At 42.0% G+C, this 27203-nt stretch overlaps 2 protein-coding genes across 4 annotated transcripts in view; one reads left to right on the top strand and one right to left on the bottom strand.

Moving 5' to 3' along the window:
• Window positions 1-9942, bottom strand: part of trrap (transformation/transcription domain-associated protein) — a 96280-nt gene extending 86338 nt beyond the window's left edge. For all 3 annotated transcript variants that reach the window (XM_071911835.2, XM_078290699.1, XM_078290698.1), the window contains exons 1-14: window positions 9843-9942; window positions 8927-8976; window positions 8520-8630; window positions 7684-7788; window positions 7167-7250; window positions 6885-6941; window positions 6558-6683; window positions 5165-5242; window positions 4438-4526; window positions 3746-3842; window positions 2833-2971; window positions 1560-1638; window positions 663-897; window positions 216-552 (exon numbers count right to left, since the gene is read on the bottom strand). In XM_071911835.2, the coding sequence (XP_071767936.1) occupies window positions 216-552; window positions 663-897; window positions 1560-1638; window positions 2833-2971; window positions 3746-3842; window positions 4438-4526; window positions 5165-5242; window positions 6558-6683; window positions 6885-6941; window positions 7167-7250; window positions 7684-7788; window positions 8520-8630; window positions 8927-8976; window positions 9843-9942 (1687 nt within the window). The remainder of the gene's footprint in view (window positions 1-215; window positions 553-662; window positions 898-1559; window positions 1639-2832; window positions 2972-3745; window positions 3843-4437; window positions 4527-5164; window positions 5243-6557; window positions 6684-6884; window positions 6942-7166; window positions 7251-7683; window positions 7789-8519; window positions 8631-8926; window positions 8977-9842) is intronic.
• Window positions 9943-19066: 9124 nt separating this feature from the next.
• nptx2b (neuronal pentraxin IIb) lies at window positions 19067-23129 on the top strand. Its single transcript, XM_071911853.2, has 5 exons — window positions 19067-19507; window positions 20259-20478; window positions 21245-21489; window positions 21978-22157; window positions 22899-23129. Exons 1-5 carry the CDS (start codon window positions 19067-19069, stop codon window positions 23127-23129), a joined length of 1317 nt encoding a protein of 438 aa, XP_071767954.1.
• Window positions 23130-27203: the final 4074 nt, after the last annotated feature.

Below are 27203 nucleotides of genomic sequence, written 5' to 3'. Positions count from 1 at the left end.
AACAGAGAACAGAGAAGTTAGATAGCGCATGCGGCTAGACCAGATTTCATCAGGTGATCACTGATACATATGCCATTTTATATGCTGGATATGCCATTTGACAGTGTCACTGCTCTATTCACTGAGCTACACAGGACCAAAACCCCCAACCACGTGTTGAGAGTTCATGTGGACTTTCATAACATAGAGCCAGGGAAGCTGTGCTCTGCTCTCACCTCCAGGGGCTTTACAGGAGGTGATACCCCAGGTGATCGTCTTCACCCCACACACCAGGGTCTTGACTAGGCTGCGGCAGTCCGACACCTGGAAGGTCTGCTTGTCCTCCTTCTCCCCCTGCCGGTCGAAGGGCGTGGATGGGGGGGCAGGCGTGGAAGCGACGGGTGTGGGAGGAGCAGGAGGCGGGAGGGCAGGGGTGGTGGATGGGGTGGGAGTGGCCGGGACCCCGGGTAACGCCCCCGGGTCGACCACGCCCATCTCCGACTGGGGCTTGCACTTTTTGAAGATGGTGACAAGCTGGTAGCGCGCAATGGTGTGGAACTTCAGCACAAACACCTGATTTTATACAGGGAGGGTAAAAGAAAATGATACTCCATCATCGTCCTACACTAACTTTTCCAAATACCTAGTGTGCTTTCTATTAATCCCAATTCTATGTCGCTTACTTCCAGCATCCTCATCAGGATGTCCCGTCCATTGCCGTTCTCCTGCTCCGACTTGGAGCGGATGCAGTCCACCAGGTTGAGCAGCAGCTTGCAGGACATGGTCTGGATGTTGCTGGGAAGCGACTCGTCATCAATATTCTTGGCAAAGAGCTGCACAGCTAGGGACAGATCCGTCAGGGGCAGGTTCTGACGGACGTGGTGCACCAGGTCTGCCAATGTGCTGTAGGCCAAGGGTCTGGGCGGGAGGGGAGACATGGTGAGATTTTAAAAAAGACTGTGACGTTAGAATAAAATGTGCATCAAGTTTCATTGCTTTATAGCATTGAAAACTTGGGCAGTGCTCCACCAAACATTTTCACAAATGTGGAGAGAAGAGAAGAGAGAGAAGGGGAAAGTAGAAGACAGAAACAGCTTGACAGATTTGGAAAGTAGCGTTGGGATGCAAGTCAAACAGACTTATGTGAGAGAGAAAGAGAAAGAGAGAGAGAGAGAAGCTGAGTTAATAACTGACACTGATAGTCCTGCCAGGTCTCATCCTGCTGCCTCGTTACCCATGTAGCACTAATAAGAAATGACAGCTATTGTGTTGATGACGGGGGGCTGGTATGGCAACTGAGGAGGGTCAAGGGGGTTTTCAATTCAACCCGTGGGAGGACGTGCGAGCAGCCTGCCCCCTGGAGATGAGGGTGAATATGACAGGATGACAACCTGAGCTGTGGTGCAGCGTTCCAGTCCGTCTCCCTGAGCACTTCAACAGCACCGAGAACAGCTTGATTAGTATGCTAGGTCATTTATCCTGCACCTGGAAGAGCAATCAACCACCAGGGGAGAGGGGGTGCTGACACCGATGAGATCAAGTGACCGTGAACACACACATACTAATGCACACACACTTACCGGAGTGTCTCCCGAGCGGTGTAGCCAGAGCCGATCAAGATGGATTCATCAAAAAGTTTGTCCATACAAGGTATGAACTCTGCAAAACAACAAGGAGGAGATAAACTTTCAAGGCGTGATTCAAAAATGTTTTAAAATGTCTGTGAGAAAGAAGTTGAAGGGAGAGAAAAGAAAAAACATTTAAAAACGTGCGTACTTAGTGTTGGCACGATACTGAAATAAACTTCGGTAGCAAAACATACTGTAGCACTGCAAGGTTTCAATTCTAAATTAATACCACGGCAAAAAAGGGAATAATAAAGTAACATAAAATAATACTTAAGGTTAATTGGAATGCAAAATATGCACAAGTAAATGTTGCTTTTACAGCTCTTTTGAAGTCGGGGAAGAGAAATTACCAAGAGTGTTTCCTGTGGGACACTTTGTTCCTCACATATAACTTTCCCCTCTCCCTGCCTTCCACCCAATGTACAGTATATTAATCTGTGTGTAAATACACAAGTTTTTAAACAAGATGTGCATGTGTTGGTGTCAATTTTATGGAAACTGGCCATAGTAAATATTGTGTGAGCACCATTTCTCAGATCAGTTGCCACGGTATTTTTTCAATACAGTTACCTAGGTGTGGGCGATACAACTCTAATGATAATTACTTTTCTTCAGTATAATTACTGTTTCAGGCTTTGGCAGCAAGCTACTAACTGTCACACAAACAGCCAATCATGGTTAGACAGTCACTCAGTCTTCTGTGATTTCTCGATCGTGGAATATTTTTGCGGAAAACGAGTTGAATCATTGAATGTGTTTGTGCCACAGAAACTATACGAAAGTCAAAGAATCATGCAGAAAATCATCTACAGTACCTATCATCGCCTCTAGATCTCACTGATGGATGGTTAAGCTTTTATTGTTTCATTCAATGTCTCACTTTTCACCACTCAGAGTCAATAAATCAAAATGGAGGTTCTACAGCGCAGTTTGAGAGCTGACATAAATGTTATTTCAGATAAAGTGTGAAATGTGAAGAATGAAGGCAAGAAAACCTAGGTCTGTCATGTTTTGACTGTAAAGAATACATTAACCAAAATTAACCTTCTGGTTTCTTCAGCTTTCACTCAAGACCAAAAAGCAGCCTTTGAAAAATGATCTGATGTATATCATGATAACTATCCTATCAACCAACATGAAAAATGTAATTGTGATAATATTTTTGGCCATATCACCCAGCCCCACTGTTACCCGGTGTCACACTAGTTTGTGTGTGTGTACGTACGGCTGCGGAGGTCAGTGGTGAGGATGTGCTTGGCTGCGATGAGCAGCTCCTTGCGGAGGTGAGCGGTCTCTGAAGGGCAGTTGGACAGCAGCTGCAGCATGCCCTTCACCATCTGCTGAGAGTACTTCCCTACCAGGTCCTGACAGGGCGCGCACACACACACACACACACACACAAACACACAATATGATTAAAAGGCGCAATTACTTTTTGAAAATTACTGTACATAAAAAGTATGGGAGCATATTAGGGTTCGACCAATATGGGTTTTTAAAGGCCGACACAGAATTAAAGCCGCTGATGTCTGATATTTTGAGCCAATACTCAATATATAATTTTTTTTTATTTGAGCATTTTAATGCCAAAAATGTCAAATATTCAGCGTTTCCCCAGAATTTTATTCTTGGCAGGGTGAGAAACAGCATTTACACCATCATGTGACACTAAAACCCAAACATTTTGCAATGCATGCCGTTTAGGGAAACTTGCTGTTTGGGGGAAACTACGCATAGACAGTAGTTAGTGTTCTGTAACTCTAAATGACACCAGTAAGGCAGGGTGACTCACCACACCTGTTCAGTGGTAGTGGAAATGGATAGATTACGGACATTAAATGAAGAATTAAGAATTAAGCAAATAAATAAAATATGCAGATTATAAAAGAAAATAAAACTTCACTGCAGGTTTTACAGACTGTTTTTATGTAGCTGTGGTCAGGGAGAAACCTCCATCATATCAGCAGTGGACGACACTGACTGGCCAAGATCCACCATTTAATAAAAGGCCAAACAATATATCGGACTAACCCGAAAGCAAATACTTTCAAGGCAATTTCAACTCAAGAATCTCAAATCTGCCCCTAGCTTGTGCTTAACAGCATCACTGAAGCGACTCAGCTGTCAGACAGGTGTACCTGGTAGATGCGGATGATGTAGGCGAGGAAGGACAGAGTCTTGATCTGAGCAGCGATGAAGTCGGCATACAGCTCCTTGTTGTAAAGCTTGTGTTGCCTGCAATGGAAACAGCGTTGTTCACATACAAAAACCATTTAAGTCCCATCAAAGGCAATTATGATTTTGTATACTTGCAGTTAGGCGGCAATTAATGAGGTTGAAATTATAAATGTATACATGGTGAAGTCGATTCTACATGGCTGACTTGTTTATTTGCGCCAGAGCTGTTATCGCACGTCAGGAAAAAACTTTCTCGATACCTGCCAGAGCCTGCCGAGGCATTTTTTAAAATTAACTCTGCTCCATTTCCTTCCTGTTCGGAATGCTTAACGCAACCCTCTTCCTACCCTGAGAGGTTTCACCTCCTGCTAAGCCAATTTCTACAATTTTAACTTCCCCAAATGGATTTTAACTTGGGCTTTGGCAGGCAAAGTGCCGAGCAACACCATCAACAAACTTACTGCGAGGGAGGAAGGGAAAAAAAAAAAATCAATTCTCTTAAACGTGCCCAAACTCATTTTGGAGGCTGTAAAGTGAAAATGAAAATTGTTAGAGGCACACTCACACTGCTATTTCAGACATGCTCACACAGAAAAATGTCACACACACACACACATACATACATTTACAGACACACACAGACGGATCTCACCTGGCCTGTGGAGAGACCTGGAGCATGATGGTGCTCATGATGAGCGGGACAAACTCTGACACCACGTTGTGAATGTTCAGTTTGTACAGCTGAAGGGACAGAGCACACACATCGTGTCCACTGATGATAAACTACTTTCATTTTGGCCACATTTATACAGCTGAAGGGATTAATTCCAAAACTCCATACTTTTTATATGCATTTTTGGAAAAAAAATATTACTAGAAATTCATGACTCCCATCATTTAAAAATACAGATGAGTCAATCCATAAAAATGTGAATACTTGGTGTGCAAATATTTAAATAGCCAACAACTTTCATGTTTTTTTTCCCTAAAAAGAGGTTCGTTTTTTGCAGTAGTTGTCACTTTTTATAGAGTTCCGACACATTTTCCACTTTATAATGCCACATTTTTCAAGACCTTTACTTTTAGACAATGTAGCATTGTCCCTCATTTTATATATCCAACTACACAGGCTGATAATATTACCAATCCTGAATAATATACATAATATATCACAGGCTCAAGTATTTTTCTAAACCTTTCAAGACATGTACATTTTCTAAATCATTTCCATACTTTCCAGAACTTTGTGGAAACCCTGTAGATCTCATTTTTTTAGAATTAATCTCTTCAACTTATTCCAACAAATTATTGAACCATATGTTACCATACGTCTCTGTGTGCAGTTGTTATTTGGTGTATTCTGGGAGTAAATCACTAACCTGGTACATCAGCACTACTATGATAGGCAGCTCTGCCAGCACCTTGAGAGACAAGGACCCCCGTGGGATGATGGTGTGCTGGAGGCAGAAAGAAAGTCACAAACAAAATGAACACGACAGCAAAGACTGAATGATTGAACTGCGGGACACTCAGCATCCCCATCTACAACTGCAGCCATATTATATGACATGATGCCTGAATATACACAGTGATAGCATGCAACGTATACTGTATATATATCTGTTGTATGTTTTACACTTTCCTCTCGCACTGAATGCGAGATCCCTGTACCTCGGTGCCTGTGTGTGCTTATTCTACTACATTAGTCGCGGAAATGTCCCTGCATCAAGGCCACCAAGACAAACTCCGGCACATTTATTATACTTGGCAAATAAAGTGATTCTGACAGACAGATATCACTGGTGTACAATGGGAACCAGTAACGTAGAGGTTAGAGAAGTGGGCTTGTGACTGGAAGGTTACTGGTTTGAATCCCAGTCAGGCTGGGAAAATCTGGGTGAATGAGGAACTGCCTCAAAAAACATTGTTGAGATGCCCTTGAGCAAGACACTTAATTCCCAGCTGCCAGGGATCTTGCACATTTTCCCTTTCAAAATTCCAGGCTTTCCAGATATTTTCCCCCATCTAAGACTATGGTTGCTATATAGCAGTAGTACATTATCAGTTTTCAAACAGTCCAGAAGTAATTTTTAAGAAAAGGTTCTCAAAATAAAATGTTTGCTATAGAAACTTATCTAAGACAAATCAATAGAGGACCAAGTTCCTCAATAGGACAGAATGAACTGCAGCATCATGTTTAAACCTCAAAAGTGCACAGAGGATAGAAATTTTAACTGACTCTGAGCTGTTTATTTTGCCTGTCCAGCCCAGGTAGTGAAACATTAACCTCATTGGCCATAATATGAAGGTCTTTTGATTGGAATGTAATGAGGTAGTACGACCTAATGGATATGTCAAATGTCTTTTTACACAATTTACCAAATGCTGTTTTGTCCATTTTAGGGTTCATGTGCTTGTAACAGCTTTGTCTTCTTCATTTCCACTCCAGACTTGTGGAAGAAGCTTGAATTGGTCTAGTGGAGCTGCTCAGTGACAACTGCAGTAGAGACTGCATTTGCACTGGTCAGCTCTCTGGACTGAATGTGTATGCATCTATGAATGTGAAGCAGGGCATTGCTGAAAGAATGCAAAAAATACTTTATGTATTTTCTGTCTGGGAAGAGTTGCAGTTTTCTGCTTTCTCCTATAACTGTGCCAACAAGGTGCACTACTACCATCCAGTGGTTACAGACAGTATTGTAATAGGATGCAGTGAGGTACGGGGATTTAACAGTGATTACACAAACTGTTACAATCTGCCGGTTAGCTTACTGTTCGCGTTTCGCTGTCTTCCCTCTCGGGGGCCGTCTTCACCAGCACCGAGGTGATCATCCCCACCATTTCTGGAGAGGGAACCGTGTTCTCCGCTATCACCTGGGGGTTCTCAAAGTACCGAGCCTGGTGGGGGCACAGATGGAACAGAGAGAAAAATTTAGGATTTGAGAGCGAGGGGTTAGAAAGGGAAAGGGAGAAAGGGAGTGTGAAAGAGAGGGAGGAAGACACAGATGTAAGTGGAAAAGAAGAAAGGCAGAGGAGAAAAAAAAAGATGGGAACATGGTGCAAGGAGTCATCAGCTTCCAGTAAGGAGGTCGTACTTACAACAACTTTTGGAAGGTCTTTGTAAATCTGCTTCACAAAGTCCAGAAAGTGATGAATCTGAGAATAGAGGATTATGGCAAACATGTTAATCCAAGACTCAAGATAACGTTCTTTTTTTAGCATAAAGAATGAGAGGAAAATTTAAAAATCATCTATGCCTTAGTTTCATTTAGCCTGGTTAAGCCAAGGAGGACAAATTCCCTGTCAAGGCATCGTAACAAGTATTCAGTATCGCTTTCAAAACACATAATTCTGTTTAAGCAATAAGGCTGAGATTCTCACCTCTTGAGAGATCTGAGGGCGGAACTGCTTGTGCAGCTCAATAATAATGCGGAGGCATATCAGCACATTCTCCTCACTCTCAATCTGGAAAAACAAGGTAAGAAGCCAGGCATTAGTTCCAGTTACACTCGTGTGGAATAACTGTATCTCTAAGCATTTATATTCAGGGCAGGAGAAGTTTTTTTTGCCCACTACCCACAGTGGTTTGTAAATTCCAAACTTTACCAGCAACCTACGTTACCATACAAATTTGTTTTTACAACAGGAAAGAAATCCCATACCTGCCAAAGTGGCTGATAAAGTAGAAAAATCAAAATGTTGCAGCATTTGGCAGGTGGCTGCTTTTAATTTCCCAACCCTTTTGTTATTCCTATGCTAAGCTTTGGAAATTGCTCAGTGGTTAGAAAGCAAGGCAATTTCAGCTACTAGCAATACACTAATGCACAGCCATAAGATGTGGAAAAAGCACAAAGTAACAGAGTGTGTCTGAGGCGTTGTAAGAGAAGAGTGTGTGTACCTCCAGGAAGCGGAACATCACAGACAGGATGTTCTTGGTGTGTGGGCGAAGGTGCTCATTCGTTGGGATACGGTGGATGATTTCCAGCACTAGCTTCCTCAGTTGCTGCAAGAAACAATCCAATATTCATTAGTTTCTTTTGACAAAGTATGGATACACCTTTTAAAGCAAAGAATCCACCCTAGGATACTCTTACACTGTTAGATATCAATTTGTGATGTGAGGAGTTATTTTGAGGAGTTATTTTGTAATTGTGTAATTTACTGTGTTGATGTACTATGTTTTTTGTGTCCCAATTTTCCTCAACCTGCCTTCCCTACTTCTACTTCAGTTAGTGACTTCCTACATTTCCCAGAATGCCTTTCAACAACCCCCAGAGAAGAGGCGTGAACTTGTTGCTTTCAATCAACGGTGGGTGTATGGGCATATAATTATAGGTAGCTAGCTGACCAGTTTGTGAACACTGGAACATGTCTAAATGCAACATGTCTTGTTGCTGCATTGCATTCTGGTCTATTGAAGCTACTGTTGATGGAGAAATTGGTCTCTCTCCTCTTCTACAATGGATTTCTCCCTGTATGATTGTTGAACATCTCTTGGTGCAAAATGGTGGCTCTAGAAAGAAGCCCTCGCTCTTTGATTCGGAGCGACTGACACCAAAACCTGATATTGATGTTTGATGTCAGATCGCTGAAAAATTATCTGCTATCAAACTACATTGTTGCTGAGCTGCCTAAGATATGAGGGGTACATCGCCAAAAACGGTGTTACAGTTTTTAGGGTGGATTTTTCTATTGAAACTTGACTGAAAAGTAGGTTTTGCTTTAGCTGCATACCTGTGTAGGTTTCTCCTGCAGGAACTGCACCTCTCCGTCCTGAAGGAACGTAAGGAAGCGGGGGATGATGTGTTCCAAGAAGGTGGAGTACTGGGGCGACGACGTCACATTCTGAAAAGGACAACCGCAAGACACATCATACCACAAAGCAAGTCTGAGTATACTAAGGTTGTGTTTCAATATTCTGCAAATCTGAATATCAACTGTGTCTTTTTCTTTGTTGCTACAGGTTTATTTCAATGCATTTCATTCACCTTTTTCCTAATTTCAGTTACTGTCAAAAAACTGTCAGGTAATCTTAGAGAAATGATCTCCCTGCACATTGCCGAAATCCTTAAAACCCTTCAAAATCCATCAAGGAAATGACTCCTCTCCATTACAGGCAGAGTACTATTCATCAAACTCACCTCAAAGTTCTCGCTGACCTCCTGCATCATCTTCAGCTTGGTCTCATCAGCTGGAGGTTGAAGGACAGAGCGTTGTCATCAATCAGAGTTGCTAATGATACAGTTTCTCTTTTCATGGCCATCTCGCTTTGCTCAGCAGGGACTCTCAGATCTTATCAGTTTTACTTTCATCGCCCAGATTGATCAAAAGGTACATCAACAACAAACACACTCACACTCACAGACATGCACTCTCCCACACACACGTACCTTTGTCCGGACTAAAGCATATCGCTCTCATCACATCGCCCATGCTAAGCAAAGCTGCCTATCCTGGAAACTACACCATCATATATTTTGTTGATAATGAGTGGATAAAAATTCAAACTAGTTATGGCAAGATTTGTGTACTAATCAATATGTTACACTGAGAAATATGGTCTTTATATGTGTGATTTGAAATGACTGACAACATTTTCAAGAGTCCAAATAGGAACAGTGTGTACATGCAAGGACATACAAACACACAGTGGTCTCATAACCATTCAATTTTACTGTGTATCCTTCCATTAGTCCTAGAATAAAAACGTATCAGCTAATTAGATACATTTTGTCAGCACGCACATTGACATTGTGTGAGTCTGATAGGGACCAAGTACTTCTTTAGTGTTTATTTACACTAACATAGTAATCTTTGCAACTACTATACCTGCATTTCATGGTGTCAATGCAATAGAAGGTGCAGCAGATATTATTGCAACTTTTTGGGGATGACATATTTCAGAAGTTTGTCAAGTCTTCTAGTGAATGTGAGTGGGAAATGGGACTATTACTACTCTACTTCTACTTTACCCGAATTTCCCCCAGGGGATAAATACAGTGCAATCTTATCTTAAACATTTTCCATGGCAACACAGTTTAAAATCTCTGAACGTACGTGTGTTGGTGTCTGTGAGTGCTGCCACAAACTGCAGGTACTTCTTCATCAGTGTGGTTTGGTCCACCACAGTGGGGCTCGGCGTTGGCACAAAGGCCATGGTGCCGGCTGGGAGAGACAGGGCTGCAATGGGCGAGGGGCAGACAGCAGTCTGCACAGCTCTTACAAGGAATTCATGTGCACTGCACACATGACAGGAAAGAGGAAATAACTGGCATGAAAAACACTGGCACTGAAAGCAATGAGAGTAGTTTTGCAGTTTTAAACTCCTAAATGTCTAAATACAAACAGTATGTTATTCAAAACTTAGGCAGCAATCAGTGTTATTACAGGGGGGGTTACATATGTGAGGTGTTTCGCAAACAAATTGGCAACAAATCCACTAACATGCCTCTAACGCATAGTGGGCGCATAATGATGACATCACTAGAAGCATCAGCTAGCACATTTTTTTGCAGAACACGGTGCAAATTGTAAATTAAAAACTGTTTTTCCGACGTCAAAGTCTTAACCTATCTATCACCCAAAAGGTCTTAAACTATAATCCACCTAATCCATAAAGCCAAAAAATCAAGCGTGATACAAATCTTGTCCTGTATACTTCATTAGCTACCGTTAGCTAAGCTAACAAGCTAGCACTCCCAAAGAAAGAAAGCGCTCACGCATCTCCTAAACTCTAGTTTAAAAAAACTCATTAACCACAGAGGTACGGCAACTTTTCTCAGATATAGGCCTGTTCAAAAGTTAAATGCACGCAAGGGGTAGCGGAAAGCATCAAATACTGAATATATAAGCAACACTTTATAAGAAAAAGCATTTCATTTGGACTTACCCAGCACCACAGACAGGAAACAGTCGCTCTGTATCCGCCGCGCTGCTGCTCCGGGCTCGCGACAATCAGAAAGGGACAATATCCCTCCGCGTTATGCACATCATCTTTTTTCTATGAATATATAGATAATGCAGGGATATATTGTATTGACATGAGCCTATCCATTAGAACGTTAAAATTAACGTTTAGTGTTGTGAAACTGTATTTTAATGGCTTATAGTCTTATTCTAGTACCAGTGGAAGGATACACAGTATAATCCAATGGTTATAAGACCATCGTTTTCGATGGTCTTCTGGCCCCAAGGCTTGTTAGTAGACGAAGTAATTTTGCGGGTAGCTGCGCAGGCGGCCCCACCGGTCAGGAACAGTTTGAAGGGTTAATCGAAGCGATCTGCACCATCTGTCGAGCGCAGCAGTGCATGTAGAAACATTGAAAAAACAACAACATTGTTTTATTTCCATAGAAAACATAATAAATGTGTAGACTAGACAGATATTGTTTGATTGTATCTGCTTTGCTCCAATTAAAAAAATAATCAACAATTAGGCAAGGATTTTGTGGGAATTTATGTGCCATTTTATAACATTGGGTCCACCAATTATGTTATTTTCACCTTAATAATGATGTCCCAAATGAAGAATACTATTCTATGTCTTTAATCCTATTATGAGAGCTCATCTCTGTGTGGAAATTTACAAACTGCTGTTCAGCACATCTCTCATGCCTTTGACCTGACCTGAAACAGATAAGACAGTGGCTAGTTTAATTGGTCCTTGTTTAAACAGGAAATCTTTTATCTCCGGAACCTGGCCATTCTATTCATGTATCAAGCATGATACCATTCCTCAGTAGACACAGATGGTTGAGGGAGTAGACACCGTTAATTAAGGTAAACGATAAGAAAACCCTGTGATAGGTAAACAATGGTGTATCAAAGAAGATGAAAGTTTAAGGGAGAGCCTGAGGAGAGTGTAAAAAGGCATAAAAAGGGATGCATTGTGAAACGAAGTTAGTTGCTCCATGGATCAGCTCGGTTTACATGTACCCTTTGTGATTTTGCAGTAAACCTATATTATATTGAACTCTACTGAATATGTCTGAATTATTTAATTAATGGTAATGAAGAAGTGTGGTTGAGGACCTGAAGACATCTGGCCCAACTGAAGGTTTTTCTCCCACAATTTACACAGGCCAATAGACTGACTTCGCCTTGCCAACTTCATTATGCCCATAATCAAGGATGGAAGTTACTAATTGCATTTACTGTAATTCAGTAGCTTTTTTGTGTAGCCTACTTGTACTTTTTGGAATATTTTTTAAATTCAGGAATTTTACTTTTAGACTACTTAATTTTTGTAGGCTACATTTTAAATCACATCCATGACAGAGTACACATTTTGTAGCTCTCCATAAGCAACAGAAACTGGACAATCTTAAATTGGCAAATTGTGAAGCCAGTGAACCAGTGAATCTGGCTTTACTTGCTCTTGTTTGTGCACTTTATTTTGTGATTTCTAATTTTTCCCGTTAAAATAATATAGGCTACTCTACATGGCAAATATTACTCTTTTCTAAAAAGACACTTTTACTTTTACTTAGATTTAGATTTTTACACCAGTACTTTTACTTCTACTTAAGTAAAATATCAGCAAAGTAACTGCCTACCTCTACTTGAGTAGGGCATTCTAGTTCTCACCACTGTCTATTTGTCTCCTGAGCCCAAATCTGAGAATATTTTTATATGATTTTGTCCAGAATTCCATGACTGTCTGTATTGTAGGTAGAGAGATAACATTGAAACTATGATCAAAACAGTCATTCTCCTACATTCTCTAATTGTGTTAACTTCTTGTAAATGAAATAATGGTGAAGTTTAACGATTCATCAATTTGCTGGGGACCCCCTGGAACCCCTTCAAGGACCCCTGGTGGTCCCCGGACCCCACGTTGAGAACCACTGGTCTATAAGATAGGCCTTCCACTTGGACTAATTATCGTGTTCAAATGAATTGCTGAGTGTTGCTTGCTTTAACCACAAGATGGCAGCCCACTGAAGCCTATCCTTTGCCTCGCATTGTAAAAAAGCCACACAAAAAGCATGCCTTTGATGATATTCCCTTTAGAATAATAAAAAAAAAATTCCCAGTGTGTCTCTTTTATGGCATCTGAGTGCAGTGTTTCATCTCCTGAACAGATCCTGGATGGGCTTTTTTTCCTTTTAGAGCAGAAGTGTTACAGGCTGCCAGAGATGCTGCACTGCAAATGTTGCATTGACACATTACCTTCATGTCTGATGACTGGTGTTATGTTGGAAAATTAGCTGAACCCCCGGCCCAACAACGGCTGATTTCACGCTAATTATTTCCCCCTCTGTCTTGAAGTTGAGCAAATCAATGAAATTTGCCGCTGAAGTGTTTGCTTGGAATGAAAGCCTGCAGAGCCCTGGCCCGGCATGGCACATGACTGAAAAACATCGATCTAGGATAATAATAAATTGGGTTTGTTATTTTGGTTCAAACTGCCTCAGTGTTGTGTTAAAGTTTGAGGCCAGACTGGAGGAGGTCTAGGATGCTGTTTAAAAACTTTAATTGGTGTTTTTGAGATGAACAGATGATTGTAAATTGGTCTGACCTTTCGGGTTGAGGCTTTGATTCTTTAATAGCGGCTTGATAACTCAGACTTTCGATGGCACCAGAATCAGACTATTAACAACATTAAGTAGAGATGAGCCTGTGGCAGGGAGTGTAGTGTTTTCAATAAATTTCTGGGCATGGTGTCTAGAATACAAGTAGATGATTTAGATCGCATAACCAGCTTGGGGGACTCTTGCATTGGAATTAGAATAAAATGAGATAGACTATCCGATCTGGCCCGGTTAAAATGCATTGTCATGTTCTGATGTTTTCTATTATTTATTTATTTATTCATCCATCAAAAATGTCATAAAATCATCACAGTTGACGGAAGGAAGCAGAGGTGGGGACTCGAGTCACATGACTTGGACTCGAGTCACATTTTTAATTGCTTGAGACTTGACTTGATGCATGAAGAGAAGACTTGAGACTTGACTTGACTTGGGTTCTGGTGACTTGGGACTTGACTTTGACTTGTACTCTGATGACTTGAAAAGGTTTGCAAAGTCTTTGTTCCAGCAGACGACTGAATTTAAATTCTGTTTTCTGAATTTGTATGGAATGATTGAATTTATTGAAGCTGAAACTGATTATAGAAATCAAACTCATGATGCTCTTACCAAGTTTTTATCCTATTAAAATCATATTGCATTGAAAAGTCCTCAATATTTAGTTTTCTTTAAGATATTAAATTGACACTGGACTCTTGATTTGTTCTGACTTCACTTGTGTTCTACATTTAGACTTGAGACTTGACTTTAATGACATGGACTTGACTTGGACTTGACTTGGTAATCTACATTTAGACTTGGGACTTGACTTGAGACTTGTGCCTCAAGACTTGAGACTGACTTGGGACTCGTAGATGTAATTAGATTTGCATTGGCCCCTCATGCTTTATTTATCTATCCTCTTGACAGTGTGTTGTTTCTTTAATTTGTTGGTTCAGTCAGCAGGTAATCAGTCAGTCATAAATCTGAGCATAGCTTCCTTCTGGTCACAGCAAACTATACCCATTAAAAAGAAGAAGAAGAAGTGTGTTCAGTGGTAGGTCTAGGTCCCCCGCCACATCCTCGCTCTCTTTCCCCTTATCCCCGTAACAGACATCTCAACAGAGTGGTAGAGCTAACTTTGAGAGTAAAAAAATACATGAGCAGAAAAAACAATCTGTGTATCAGCTTGATTGGTTTGTGGGCCGATCCCGCCTTCATCACCCTGAGCATGGGGTGTCACATCTCACTTCACCTGTGAAAAGCAGCAGGCCTCACAGTCCAGATCCCCCAAAATCACCCCTCAAAGATCAGGGCATAAAACAGGAATTTGGCAATCAAGGGACACACCAGGATGTTTTGTCCAGTAGAACAGACCTTAAATAGTAAGAATATTACAAAAAGTATGAAAATAGTCAGAAATTCTTAGAGCTTTCCAGAAACATGTGTGACCGTGCAGCTGAACCCAGGACAGAAGTCAGCATGATGGGATGTGTTTGAGAGGAAGAGAGGGGTAATGATGAAGATAATGATTAAGTAAAGTAGAGGTTATCAAACAATATGTAAGGTCTTGATTGTTCATATATGACCTGCACTGGAACTTGCACTAATCACAATCCCCTGACTCAAATTTATTACACTGGATAACACCACTCAGACACTTTGGACATTAAGACATTTTTTAATCGTTTTACAGTTATATTGTTGTATTGTTTATGTATATTGCCTATATCCTTTCTGCACTATTGTTATTCTATTCTTTTTTATTACCTTCTCTGTACTTTGTTCTGCTACTGTACTGTACATTGCTGCTGTGACACCCGAATTTCCCCTAGGGGATCAATAAAGTGCATCTTATGTAACATCAAAATGAAAAACAAAATGTTTTGTGGTTGGTATTTGGGTTGCTAGTGATGAGAATTTAAAGTAAAATATATTTTATTTTAGCTCTTTCCAGGGTCGACTGTTAAAGGGTTATAGATTAGGAGGAGGGCTGGTTAGAAGATACCTGTCATACTCATATCATTGAAAATATGTATAAATATGTATAATTCCCTTTCATGATCACCCCCCCCCCCCCCCCCACCCCAAAATACAATAGAATAAAGGCTCGAGACATTTTTAATTACGCTTGATTTAATAGCTTTGGAAATGATGCTGTCTTGTTGAAAGATGTTCATTATTTATCTGCTGTCTGTCTCCTGCCCACATGCCTTGCTAATGGCTTTTAATTCACGATTCTCTCCCTCACAGCCTGCTCCTTCCACGGAGAGTGAATAGACTGGCAAAAGACTCGCAAAATTAAATATTTCTTTCACCGAATGTCACGTATAGTGTAACAGATAATGTGACAGATAATGTGATATTCTGATTCTGCCTCGCTCCCTGTTCCCTGAGTAATAATGATCTGTTGAAAGATGTTTGTCTCTCAGGCTTATTGGACTTTCCTGCTCATTTCATTAGTGTTTTCTTTTTGGTTTTTTTTACCCTGAGAGGAGAGAGCGGATGTCGCACTAGTTCTCCAAAACCACTTGTCTGTCCATTAGATTTGTGTTCTCTTAGTGCACTAGTGCATTATTTCTAATATAAAGAGAAATGCACTCTCTATGGGATTAAGCCTGAATCTTTCACAATACCATGAAAAACATTTGCCTGTAAAGCTCCCATGCTCTCTCACTCTTTTCACACTGTATGCACTCCACAGGTCAACACTTCTTCTCATCAGGCAGGTTTCCAGCTTTATTAAAATGGTTGTTACTACAAACTGTAATTTCATGACGCGGGTTTTATGCCTGCAATTTAATAAAAGTTGATTTTTCCATTCCCAGGAGCTTTTTTTTTTTTTTTTTTTTTTTTTTTTTTTTATTATAGAGTGTAAGGTGGACTGGCAGGTCACTTTGTCTGTGTCACCTGGTAACCAGAAAGCAGGTGTGATGTCAGAGTCAGTTATTGTGTGTGAGGCTGGGGGGGGGGGGGGTGTTGGCCAGAGCCTGTCGGAGTCTGTCAGACAGTAATTGGTCTGAACAGGCTCAGAGCCCCGCACTCACACTGAGCAACCTGGAGGTGTTGATGATTAATCATTGTGGCCAGAACCTGTGCCTATCAATTATTATTTTCGATTTCCTCTACTCCCCACCTTTTGTTCTTTCTTTCTTTCTTTCTTTCTTCCATCTCTTCTCTTTCAAAATTAAGTACTCATCATGCAACCTCTCTCTGCTCTATTGCTCTCTAAAAAAACCCCACTAGTTTTCATTTATTGTGTTTTCATTTATTCATTCATTTAATTTATTTACAGTTGTTGAGTAGTCCTTGTGTTGTCTGCATGCAAGGCAAGGCAAAGGCAAGGCAAACTTTATTTATATAGCACATTTCATACACATTTCACATAAAACTCAAAAAATGCATATTGTATGTAAAATGACGTGTAAAATGACAGCTTATGTAGTGTCAGCAGAGGCTATAACAGATTTCATGACAGCAATAAAACTGAATGCTTACTCTGCTTGAATTTAATTAACATGCTGCTCTCCTAATCACAGAGAGTGAAGGAAATGTCTATGTACATGAGTATAATATTGTTAAAAAAAAAAAAAAAAAAAAAAGCATATGCCTAAATACTATGCATCAGTGAAATCAGGGTCACATATTATTCAGTTTTCATTTTGTTTTCAAAGATACTATGGCTCAGGATAACAATAATGTTCTTCATGGTGTTTTGCAAATAAATGTAGTTTAATATAAAGGGTAATTTATTGAATGAAGGCAGAACAGTCACAATCCTGGACTCTGATTGGCTGACAGCAGCAGCTCCTCTAATTCAAATGAGGTAAACCTGCTGAGTGGAGGCTTTCCAGTAGAAATGCTGCAAACTGTCATTCATTAGTGAGGGAACCAATCAGGGCCAAGTCCAGTTGTGATGCGTTGACTGTTAGTCTGAAACTGCCTGTAAAAAAAAAAGGATGGATTTTTGAAGGTGCAATAACATTAAATCTGACGCCTCAAACTAAATCAAATTTTAACAATGTCCCCTTTAAACATCTTTGATCGTATGTGTATCTAAATAGAGGCACATTTGAATTCCTAGAATATGGCAGCTTTAACAGAGAATTGTTTGTTTTAAAGCCCAAAACTGAAGCTCGTATTTGCCTTTAATAGAACCCATTTGCCTGTTTACTTTATCATCCTGTGTGTCATAGAAAAGCCCTGATGAGCTGTGTTTAGGTGCCTGGTGGGAGGCCATGTTCAAAGCCCAGTGGCATACCTTCCGGCCTGCGCACCACGCTTTATTGACCTTTCACAGCCAGGCAGGCAGCTGTTGCTAATTGTTTACCGCCACATCCTGCGTCTCCTCACCGCCCGGTTTATGGAAAAGACTCATTTGGGTTGAGAATGATTTGTATCCATGTTTTTTTACTGCCTGGAAATGATCTCAAGTCTGGCCTTGTGTCTGGGTGTCATAATCTTTTATATCACCTCTTTAAACCCATCATTAGACTTTTATGTAATGCCTCTGCCTGTTTTTTTTACCCTCCTTACTCTGTGTTCTTACCTTTTATCCTGTGGTGCCTTGTTTTTACTTGATTGATCTGATTTTATGATACTGCTGTTTCATTTTATTTGATTGCTGACCAATTTGTAAACTGTTATTGAAAAGCACTGTATGAATAAAGTTTATTATTAGTATCATTATTATTAATTCATGATCCACATACACACGGCAAGACTTAAACTTGTCTCACACATTTTCATGAGCATGGTTAAACCTGTAGATCTTTGTTGAAATGATGAAAGTCCTGTGGTGTAAATCCTGTGTTTTTAGACTCATCCACCATGACTAAACTCCTGTAAGAAGGCCTCTCTCTGATTTGTTTTTCTTTATTAGCCCACCACTGCCCCTCTTCAGAGGAAAACTTAATTCTCATGCATTACAATATATATATATATTATTTGAAGCCGCACCAAAAACAACCTCATAGCTATTAGGGCAGGGCAAAAAAGGGCAGATAGACAGACAGACAGAGGAAGACAGACCAACATGAGAACAGACAGTTAGACAGACAGACAGACAAATGTACAGTAGATTAAGGAGAGAGAGAGTGAGATGTATTCAGGGAGGACATATCTACCCAGGGAGAGGAAAGGGAAATGAAGTCATTGAACATATTAGGGAACCAAAAGAAGATCATCGGAATAAATAGGAGTGTGAATTAATGTGTGGTTATGAAATGTTACTGGGAGGCAATAAAATGGCATGTATCGCACCCTGTTGACAAGTTAAGATGTACTTGGGATAATTGCTATGAAATGATTAACTCTTAATTGACTGGCTTTAATTAGCCTTCTGAAAAACACAAACAAACAAAAAAAAACAACACACAACAGGTTTGAGCTAGCTGGTCGGTGACGTCAACCTACTACAACCAATCCGGTAGCTTCTAGAAACACCTTTTTTGCTAATCCTCTTTCCTGACGGGAGCTGTCCGATCAGCACCACACCGCGCGCTCTGTTTGCGCCAGGAATAGTCCCGTTAACCAAGCCACATTATCCGGGCTTATGGTCGACAACTCTCCCTTGATCGGATTTTCTGGTTAGAATTTTCTTGATTTAGTTTGTTTGACATGCCACGGCTTTGTCAATAGTTATTCATGATGGTATTTACTGTAGAGCTCCACTTTTGGGGAACACTTTACGCACCGAATTTGAGACTCGAGTGGCAGGCTTAAGTGTTAGGATTTTCACGTTTCACCAGACTGTCCTCAACGGTAAAAATGTTTTCACTCTTGTACGGATTGCTGTGCTTTTGTTCGCTGGGCTGTAGTCAACTTGCGAGCGGCCAGCCTGACGACGGAAAGCGGTACATCTGCCGGGTCGTCCCCATCAGCGGCGATGCCAGCTGCCCGGTGACATTGTTACCCGAGCTAAACACCGGGGGTCAGGAAGAGGAGCTGAGAAATACTGTGATGCAGCTACGGGAGACAATCCTACAGCAGAAAGAAACGATTTCTAACCAGCTCGGTACCATCAACGAGCTGACCACTAAACTCTCCCTCTGCGCCTCAGCCTCCGATGATGGGAAGTACGAGAATGGGGTCTCCTGGAGCAAAGATAAGCAAAACACAATGGGGGACGTTCCCAGAGATCCTAATGATACCATTGACAGTCTTGGGAAAACCATGCAGGGGCTGAAAGACCGGCTGGAGAACCTGGAGGTAAGGCAACCGACTGCGCAAGGCTTAACCAGTGTGCCAAAGGCATGCGTAAAAGTAATGCTTGGTTGCCAGTGTGGTTTTATGCTCTCGACAAATTAAATTTGATCATGTTCCCATGTTCACACCTCAACAGTAGACGAGCAATTCTGAGAATCATGTGGGTATTTTGGAGATTACGCGGAGGTGTAATGGGTGGGAAAGAGATTAACACTCTAACTGGCCAACCTATTACGCAGCGCTGATTATGTAGCCTGTGTGTTCAGTGCGCTTGTCCGATCAACAGAGCGCCTTAGCTAGCCTCAATAATATCTCCTCCACAGTCCTAAAGGCTGAAAATGAGTCATTTGATTTGCAACATGTTTGTGGTTCAGTGGAGACTTCAGTGCTGGACTACTTAGACTCAACAAGTAGGCTTATATCCCAAAATCTAGTACCATATGGTAAACCACCATATGGTTAATCCATTCTGGTTCTGTAAGTAAGAGTACAGTAGGAGGCCTAGTTGACTGTGCCCCTTCAGCCTTATTCCCAGACTTAATTAACACAAGTGCCAAAAGTAAGCTCATTACCAATGCTGTCTAGTCTACACACAGCAGACCAGCAATGCAAAGAATTCACTTTTGTAAGACTTCTCCTGATAGATGAATCCTGAAATTATATCTTTCTACCAATCATCCAGTAACATCGTGGCTGGTTGAACAGCAATGTAAAAGCAATTCCTGTCATTGTCCTCCCGTCCTTCCTCTCTTAGCAACAGCAGCTGCGGGCCAACAGCTCGGGCGCCTCGTTCCCCAGCGAGCTGCGCAACCTGCTGCAGCGTCGGCTGGGGGAGCTGGAGAAACAGCTGCTGAGGAAAGTCAGCAACCTGGAGGAGGAGAAGAGCATGCTGTCCAACGCCACGGCCGCCTACAGGATGAAGACGGAAAGCACGCTCAATGCCCTGGTGGAGAGGATCAGTGAGCTGGAGAAAGGTACGGGGCCCTAAATGGAAGATGAGGGTACAGAATCGACACAAAAGACACTGTGACAAAGTGCGTATTCGTTCAGAAACTGCTCCAATGTTAGATTTACATCATCTAACCTTTACAGGTGAAGTTAAGATGAGCGTGAACATTGTTTTGAAAGGATTAAGCAACTGACAGTGAATCGGAGAAAGGGTTGTAGCACTATATATAGAGTTAGGTCACAGACACAGCACATACAACGCACTAGTGGAGAGGATGAGTGAAATGGAAGATGGCACACAGAGGCTGAAAGCATACAACAGTGCATGGAGCATGCAACATAATGTACCTGCACTACACTAATGGAGTGGAGCCAGGGAGAGGTACATATGAAGCACACAGAGAGAGAGGGGGGGGGGGGGGGGGGGGAGAGAGGGGGAGAGGGAGAGGGGGGGGGGGGGGGCACTCTGAAGGACAAAGGCGCTGTGAGGGTGTTTTATGGATCAGAGAAAGTGAAACAGCGGTTACACACATGCACACCTGCACAGACACACACACAGAGTTTGAACTGTCACTTTCACATATACATAAAAGGGACTGTCTTCCCTTTGTTGAGTCTCTTTTTAGCCCACATCCCGACTGTCTGTGGATTAACTATAAAGGGAGAGGAGTGTTGTTTCCCTTCCTGACTTCCCAGGCAGTGATTAACAAGTTAAATAAAGGACATGACCTTGACCTCTCCCTCCCTCTCTCTGTCTCTTCTCTCCTTCTCTCTCTGTCTCCCTCACTCCAGGTGGAGGAGACTTCAAGTCCCCGGAGCAGTTTAAGCTCTCCCTCCCCCAGCGGACCAACTACCTGTATGGCCGCATCACCAAGAGCCTGCCAGAGATGTACGCCTTCACCCTCTGCATGTGGATCAAGTCCAGCGCCAGCCCCGGCATCGGCACGCCCTTCTCTTACGGCGTGCCGGGACAAGCGAACGAGATCGTGCTCATCGAATGGGGCAACAACCCGATTGAGTTGCTCATCAATGACAAGGCAAGTACAGTCTCACAAATAAAACTTTTGTTTTCCGGTTGTTTCCCCCACCTTAGATAACTTTCATAGCTATTTATTAAAGAAACAGTTCACTCCAAAATTGAAAATTCAGTATACTCACCCCCATGTCAGTCGAAACTCCATTGAAATTCGTAGGATCACCAAACACACAGTGATTTAGCCCCCATGGTTCCATCTCAGCCTTCTTCCAAACTATTGAAGTTAATAGAGCCATCTGTTTACAGCTCCCAAAAATAGCATAAAATGTCCATTAAATTTCTCCAAACAATTCATGCAGCATGATCCAACTGTTCTGTAGCCAAACGATCGCACAATGGGTCCAAAAGTCCAATATTTACCTCATTATCTCTATATTTTCCTCACTGACAATGCTCTGGTCGCACCACTGTTTGTGTTTCTAAGTATGTTTTCATGCAGTAACCATACTACACTATACCGCTACTAAGTACACCATATCATGGGTCTAGGTGGCCCAGCTGCCCTTGTCGGTGCGTGACGGGAGGTGGCACCACGTCTGCGTCGCCTGGACCACGCGGGACGGACAATGGGACGCTTACCAGGATGGGGAGAAGCTGGGAACCGGGGACAACCTGGCAGCCTGGCACCCCATCAAACCTGGGGGTGTCATCATCCTGGGGCAGGAGCAGGTGGGGAAGCCCTGTAGAACCCCAAATCTCTGAGGAAACGAGCGTTGCAAGCGTCCTTCATGCCGATCTTATCAGACCACTGTACCCACATATCCCACATACCTGCGTCTGTGGGTTTAGTCATTACTCTTCTCCTTTTAGCAAGATTAAAGGACACAGCCACTTATCAGCAGTTGCATCATCCTGTGCTTCTCTTCTTCGTGAAGTGGTATTGATTTTTTTTTTACCCCGCACAGCCGGTGAAGAACAGTAACAATGTACTAGAAAGTGGAAAAATATTTGTCTGCACAGCCACTGAGTCTTCCTTGATGGATGTACAGCTTAGCTCACATAATCACAAGCAAACCCTTCAAATCCCAAGGCCAAGTAATACTGCTACTACTTATAATAATAACAAAAGACTTTAGTTATGGAGCACATTTGCAGACAAAGTTACAAAGTGCTTCACGGAACAGCAGAAAGGAAAACAAAAAAAACAACCAAACCTAAAAGCGGAGAAAATGATACTAGAGAATGATGGCGAGCAATCTAAACACGAAAACGAAATAAAAGCAAGTTTAGAAATTATGTTTTTGTATTTTTTTTAAAGAAGAAGTCGTGACTGAACTCTTTTCGTAGCGTCGGCAGCAGCTCGAGTTGCACATTGCCTCCTTCACCTCAGAAAGATAATTGCCTTTAATTGCGTTGTTGTTGTTGTTGCTGCTGCTGTTTAATAATGCCTGCTGTTTACGGCCCTTACAGGACGTGGTGGGTGGGCGCTTTGACGCCGGGCAGGCTTTCGTGGGCGAGCTGAGTCAGGTGAACATCTGGGACCGGGTGCTGAAGCCGGTGGAGATCCAGAACATGGCCAACTGCACCGCTTACATCCCCGGGAACGTGGTTTCCTGGCTGGTGAGCAACGTGGAGGTTTTCGGGAGGGGAGCCTTCAAACGGCCCCTGGAGATGTGTCAGGACCGGCTGCCCAATGCTTAGAAAGGGTCTGTCTGTCTGCCTGTCTGCCTGTTTGTCTGTCTGCCTCTCTCTCTGTCTGTCTGTCTGTCTGTCTGTCTGTCTGTCTGTCTCTCTCTCTCTCTCTCTCTCTGTCTGTCTGCCTGTCTGCCTGTCTGTCTGCCTGTCTGTCTGCCTGTCTGTCTGCCTGTCTCTCTCTCTCTGTCTGCCTCTCTGTCTGTCTGTCTGCCTGTCTCTCTCTCTCTGTCTGCCTCTCTGTCTGTCTGTCTGCCTGTCTCTCTCTCTCTCTGTCTGTCTGTCTGTCTGTCTGTCTGTCTGCCTGTCTCTCTCTCTCTCTCTCTGTCTGTCTGTCTGCCTGTCTCTCTCTCTGTCTCTGTCTCTGTCTGTCTGTCTGCCTGCCTGTCTGTCTCTCTCTCTCTCTCTGTCTGTCTGCCTGTCTGTCTGTCTGCCTGTCTCTCTCTCTCTCTGTCTGTCTGTCTACCTGCCTGTCTGTCTCTCTCTCTCTCTGTCTGTCTGCCTGTCTGTCTGTCTGTCTGTCTCCCTCTCTCTCTCTCTGTCTGTCTGTCTGTCTGTCTGTCTGTCTGCCTGCCTGCCTGTCTGTCTCTCTCTCTCTCTCTGTCTGCCTGTCTGTCTGTCTGTCTGCCTGTCTCTCTCTCTCTCTCTGTCTGTCTGTCTGCCTGTTTGCCTGCCTGTCTCTCTCTCTCTCTCTCTCTGTCTGTCTGTCTGTCTGTCTGCTTGCCTGCCTGTCTCTCTCTCTCTCTCTCTGTCTGCCTGTCTGTCTGTCTGCCTATCTGTCTTTCTGTCTGTCTATCTCTGATCTGCTTAGCTGTCATTTCCATCCATTCAGTGTTTTGATTTGTGTGCTCTGACTTTAAAGTGGTTGTTATGGACTATGTGTTATATATGGGTGTCTAACAAAGAAAGGCCGTGGTTTTGCCTGCTCTGCACAGAGAGAAATCTGATTTATCCGTTTTGTGAAATGGGATCTCTCAAAAATGAATATTACAGCTGTAGACATTCACTTTGTCTTTTAACAGTCACAGTAATAGATTTGTAGCATCGGACGTGGAAACACACCAAAGTGCAAACTGTTATGTGGATGCGTACAAATACACACTATCATGCATATACACACAAACACACACACACATTCACATGCACATATACATGCTATACAACAGATAGTTTCATCCAAGCAACCTTATCGGTCAAAGACATTTTCCAGCTGTACTAATAATTCCCATAAAGCTTTATTGCTTGCTGTGGCAATCAGAGAGCTAGTTAGCGATCTTTCTGGTTTCCTCCTGGTTTTTGTTCCCGTCTGTGTTCGCTACTTTGAAGAACACCTTTCAGTCAGCACACATGCATTGATAACCATTGTATAAAAGCTAATAATACACAGGAGGGGTGTTTTTTTACCTTGATTATGGGTACTTCAATGCCGCCGACGGCATTCATTTCTGCCTCTTGCTTACTGCATCAGAATCAGAAAGAATGCCCTCTCAGGTATTATTGCTATTGTAAAGACGTACTTCACACACATACACACACACACGCACACACACACCAATACACATTACCTCACAAATCAATCCCTCCCCACACACACACAGAAGCCACACACAGCTCCTAAAGCTGTGTATGAAGCTGTGAAATAACAAAAATCCACTCTGGTTCAACACTTGTTTGCACATACACACACACACACACACACACACACACATACTGCTACTACCACACACACACACACTGAGGGCCAGACTAGTCGGCAGTTGGGCGATGACATGTGAGCTGGTGTTGCGTGAGTCGCGGGACAGATTAAATGTCTGTCTGAGGTTGTGTCTCTTCCTTAACTAGAGAATGGGCTTAGAGCCAACTCCAAACCCCTTATCCAGACGTCTCCGGTCTTTTCTTCACACGGAAAGTAGTTATCCACTTATTTGTCAGGGGGAAATAACCAGAAAAATAGCATTTGAGGTTTTACCAGTTATGTTGCACTGGCTGGTGGATGTAGAACGTGTAATGGCAGTGAAGAAGTTGGTTAAACTCGTTTCTCTGGTAGAAACGCTGCCGTTCATCTAATTCTACTGCTCTTTTGAATTAGATATATAGGAGAGACTGAAAACCTGAAGTCCTTGCAAGCAGAACAGACACTAATAATTCCAAAAATAAGGGTTTTATTTATTTGCTCATATTATTTTCAACACCCAAAGTCTGCCTTTTAAATTTGAGCAAACCCCTGTGTAAACTGGAGAATCACATTGAAAGTATATTCGTAGCTTCGTTCTAGTTGCATAACTTTAGCCTTGCTTTGTAAAATTGTTGCAGCGGATACTTTGACCAAGCGTTCAAGAGAGAAATGTAAGAGACTAGTTGACCTGTCTGCTATTCTAATGTCAAAACCTTCGAAAAACCTCTTGTGAATGTACTTGTAAGTGTAATGTATTTTTCCATCACTTAGTGTCCATGAAAACCACATTGTCTAGTTTTTTTATATATATATTTAATCTTTGTGCAATTATACTGTTGTTGTAGTACCTTTTTGAGGCAATTTCCACCTTATCATGTGGCCTTCTAATGAAGAATAAAGTGCCATTAAGTGCTTTCTGAGATTTGCAGATTATTTGCTTTGCCAATGAATGAAAATGTGGAAAATAATCGAAAATAATAAAAAAAAAAAAACTGTTGCAAATTTAATTTACAAATGTCTGTGGTTCATATCTTCAACCATTACATTCCTCCTGAGAAATTTGTTTTTGATTATATGTTGTATTTCCACTTCGGGAACTAAGGGTCCTGTGAAATAAATCAGGGTGAACTGTCAGATCCACATCACTTAAAAATCAATTTATCTGTTTCCGGTCCGTCCGCTGAGTGACATCACGAGCGACAGGAGCGGTTTACGACAGGCTCAGGATCTTTTGACTCAGAAGGCTTGAGCTAACACAACAACAGGTGTCCTTGGTGGCTTTAGCGACGCTTAACGGATGAGAGAGGCCGAAAGGTCGGAGGTGACGTCACACAGACCGACAGCTCCTTCCACCCACACACCGGTCTGAACGAGGCTCTAGTAGGGTTCAACTGATTTTCTTTTGAAGGCCAGGATTGAAGTCGCTCATAGTTAGATATTTTGTGCCAATATTCAATATCTTTAAGTTTGGCCATTTGACCGTTTTCATGCCAAAAAATGACAAGAATTCATGTTTCTCCCAGAATTTTCTTCTTGTCAGGGTGGAAAAGCCTCTGAAACAGCTTTTAGACCATCATGGGACACTAAAACTCCCCACTGAACCCCAGGATAATGAAATTAATAGGGTTAGCAGCTCTTTAAAGCTGTTAAAGCACCTATTCAATGGTAGGCAAAATATGGGATGCATTAAACCTTTAAATGAACAATTACCTTACAAACAAACAAAAATCATAACTGTTATATAATTAAATGAATAAATAAAATGAGCTGACGTTTTACAGACTGTTTTCATGTAGCTGTGGTCAGGGAGAAATTCAATCATATCGGAGATGGACAACATGGCTGACTGATATCTAAGATTTAATAAAATTCAGACAGGAATCTGGTTTACTTGTTGCATCCTTTACACTTCTCTACTCTTCTGTAAAGTCCTCAAATGAAGTTGTATAATTTGTCTCCCATAACCTGGTTGGTTGGTTTTGGAGACAAATCCCTGAAAGACAGAAAGATTCTTGTTTGTAGCTGCTGGCCATGGCCTTGTTTCAAGTCCTCAGAGTCTGCTGCTTATCGCTCTGTGTAATCTTTATACTCCACTTTATACTCTTCCAGGATTTTTTAATTAATGGGCGAATTGTAAACTGACCCAAGCCCCACAAGAGTCTTTGTCCTTCTCCTCGTAGCACATCATTCTCTAAAGAGACAGGGTGTTCTTCTGTGTGTCGCAGCCTTTCATGTGGGCTGAAAGGAAAAGAAAGAGCATAAAGGTTTTCATCCAGCTACTCAGAGCTGGAGTTAAACAATTATGATCATGGAAATTTGATAAGTAGATGGCCGTGCCCTCTGTCTGTGTCTGCTCACTCTTTATCAGCCTGTCCTGTGTGTCTGGTTTTACTGCTGTTTTTACTGGC

This window comes from Centroberyx gerrardi, chromosome 20 (assembly GCF_048128805.1).
Source record: "Centroberyx gerrardi isolate f3 chromosome 20, fCenGer3.hap1.cur.20231027, whole genome shotgun sequence".
Lineage (NCBI taxonomy): Eukaryota > Metazoa > Chordata > Actinopteri > Beryciformes > Berycidae > Centroberyx > Centroberyx gerrardi.
The sequence above is the reverse complement of the archived record's forward strand: the minus strand, read 5'-3'. Positions and strand labels throughout refer to the sequence as shown.

Coding starts and splice junctions, on each gene's coding strand:
- nptx2b (XM_071911853.2), top strand. CDS start 19,067: ATGTTTTCACTCTTGTACGGATTGCTGTGCTTTTGTTCGCTGGGCTGT. Junction 20,479..21,244: donor GATCAGTGAGCTGGAGAAAG/GTACGGGGCCCT, acceptor CCCTCACTCCAG/GTGGAGGAGACTTCAAGTCC. Junction 21,490..21,977: donor AGTTGCTCATCAATGACAAG/GCAAGTACAGTC, acceptor TCATGGGTCTAG/GTGGCCCAGCTGCCCTTGTC.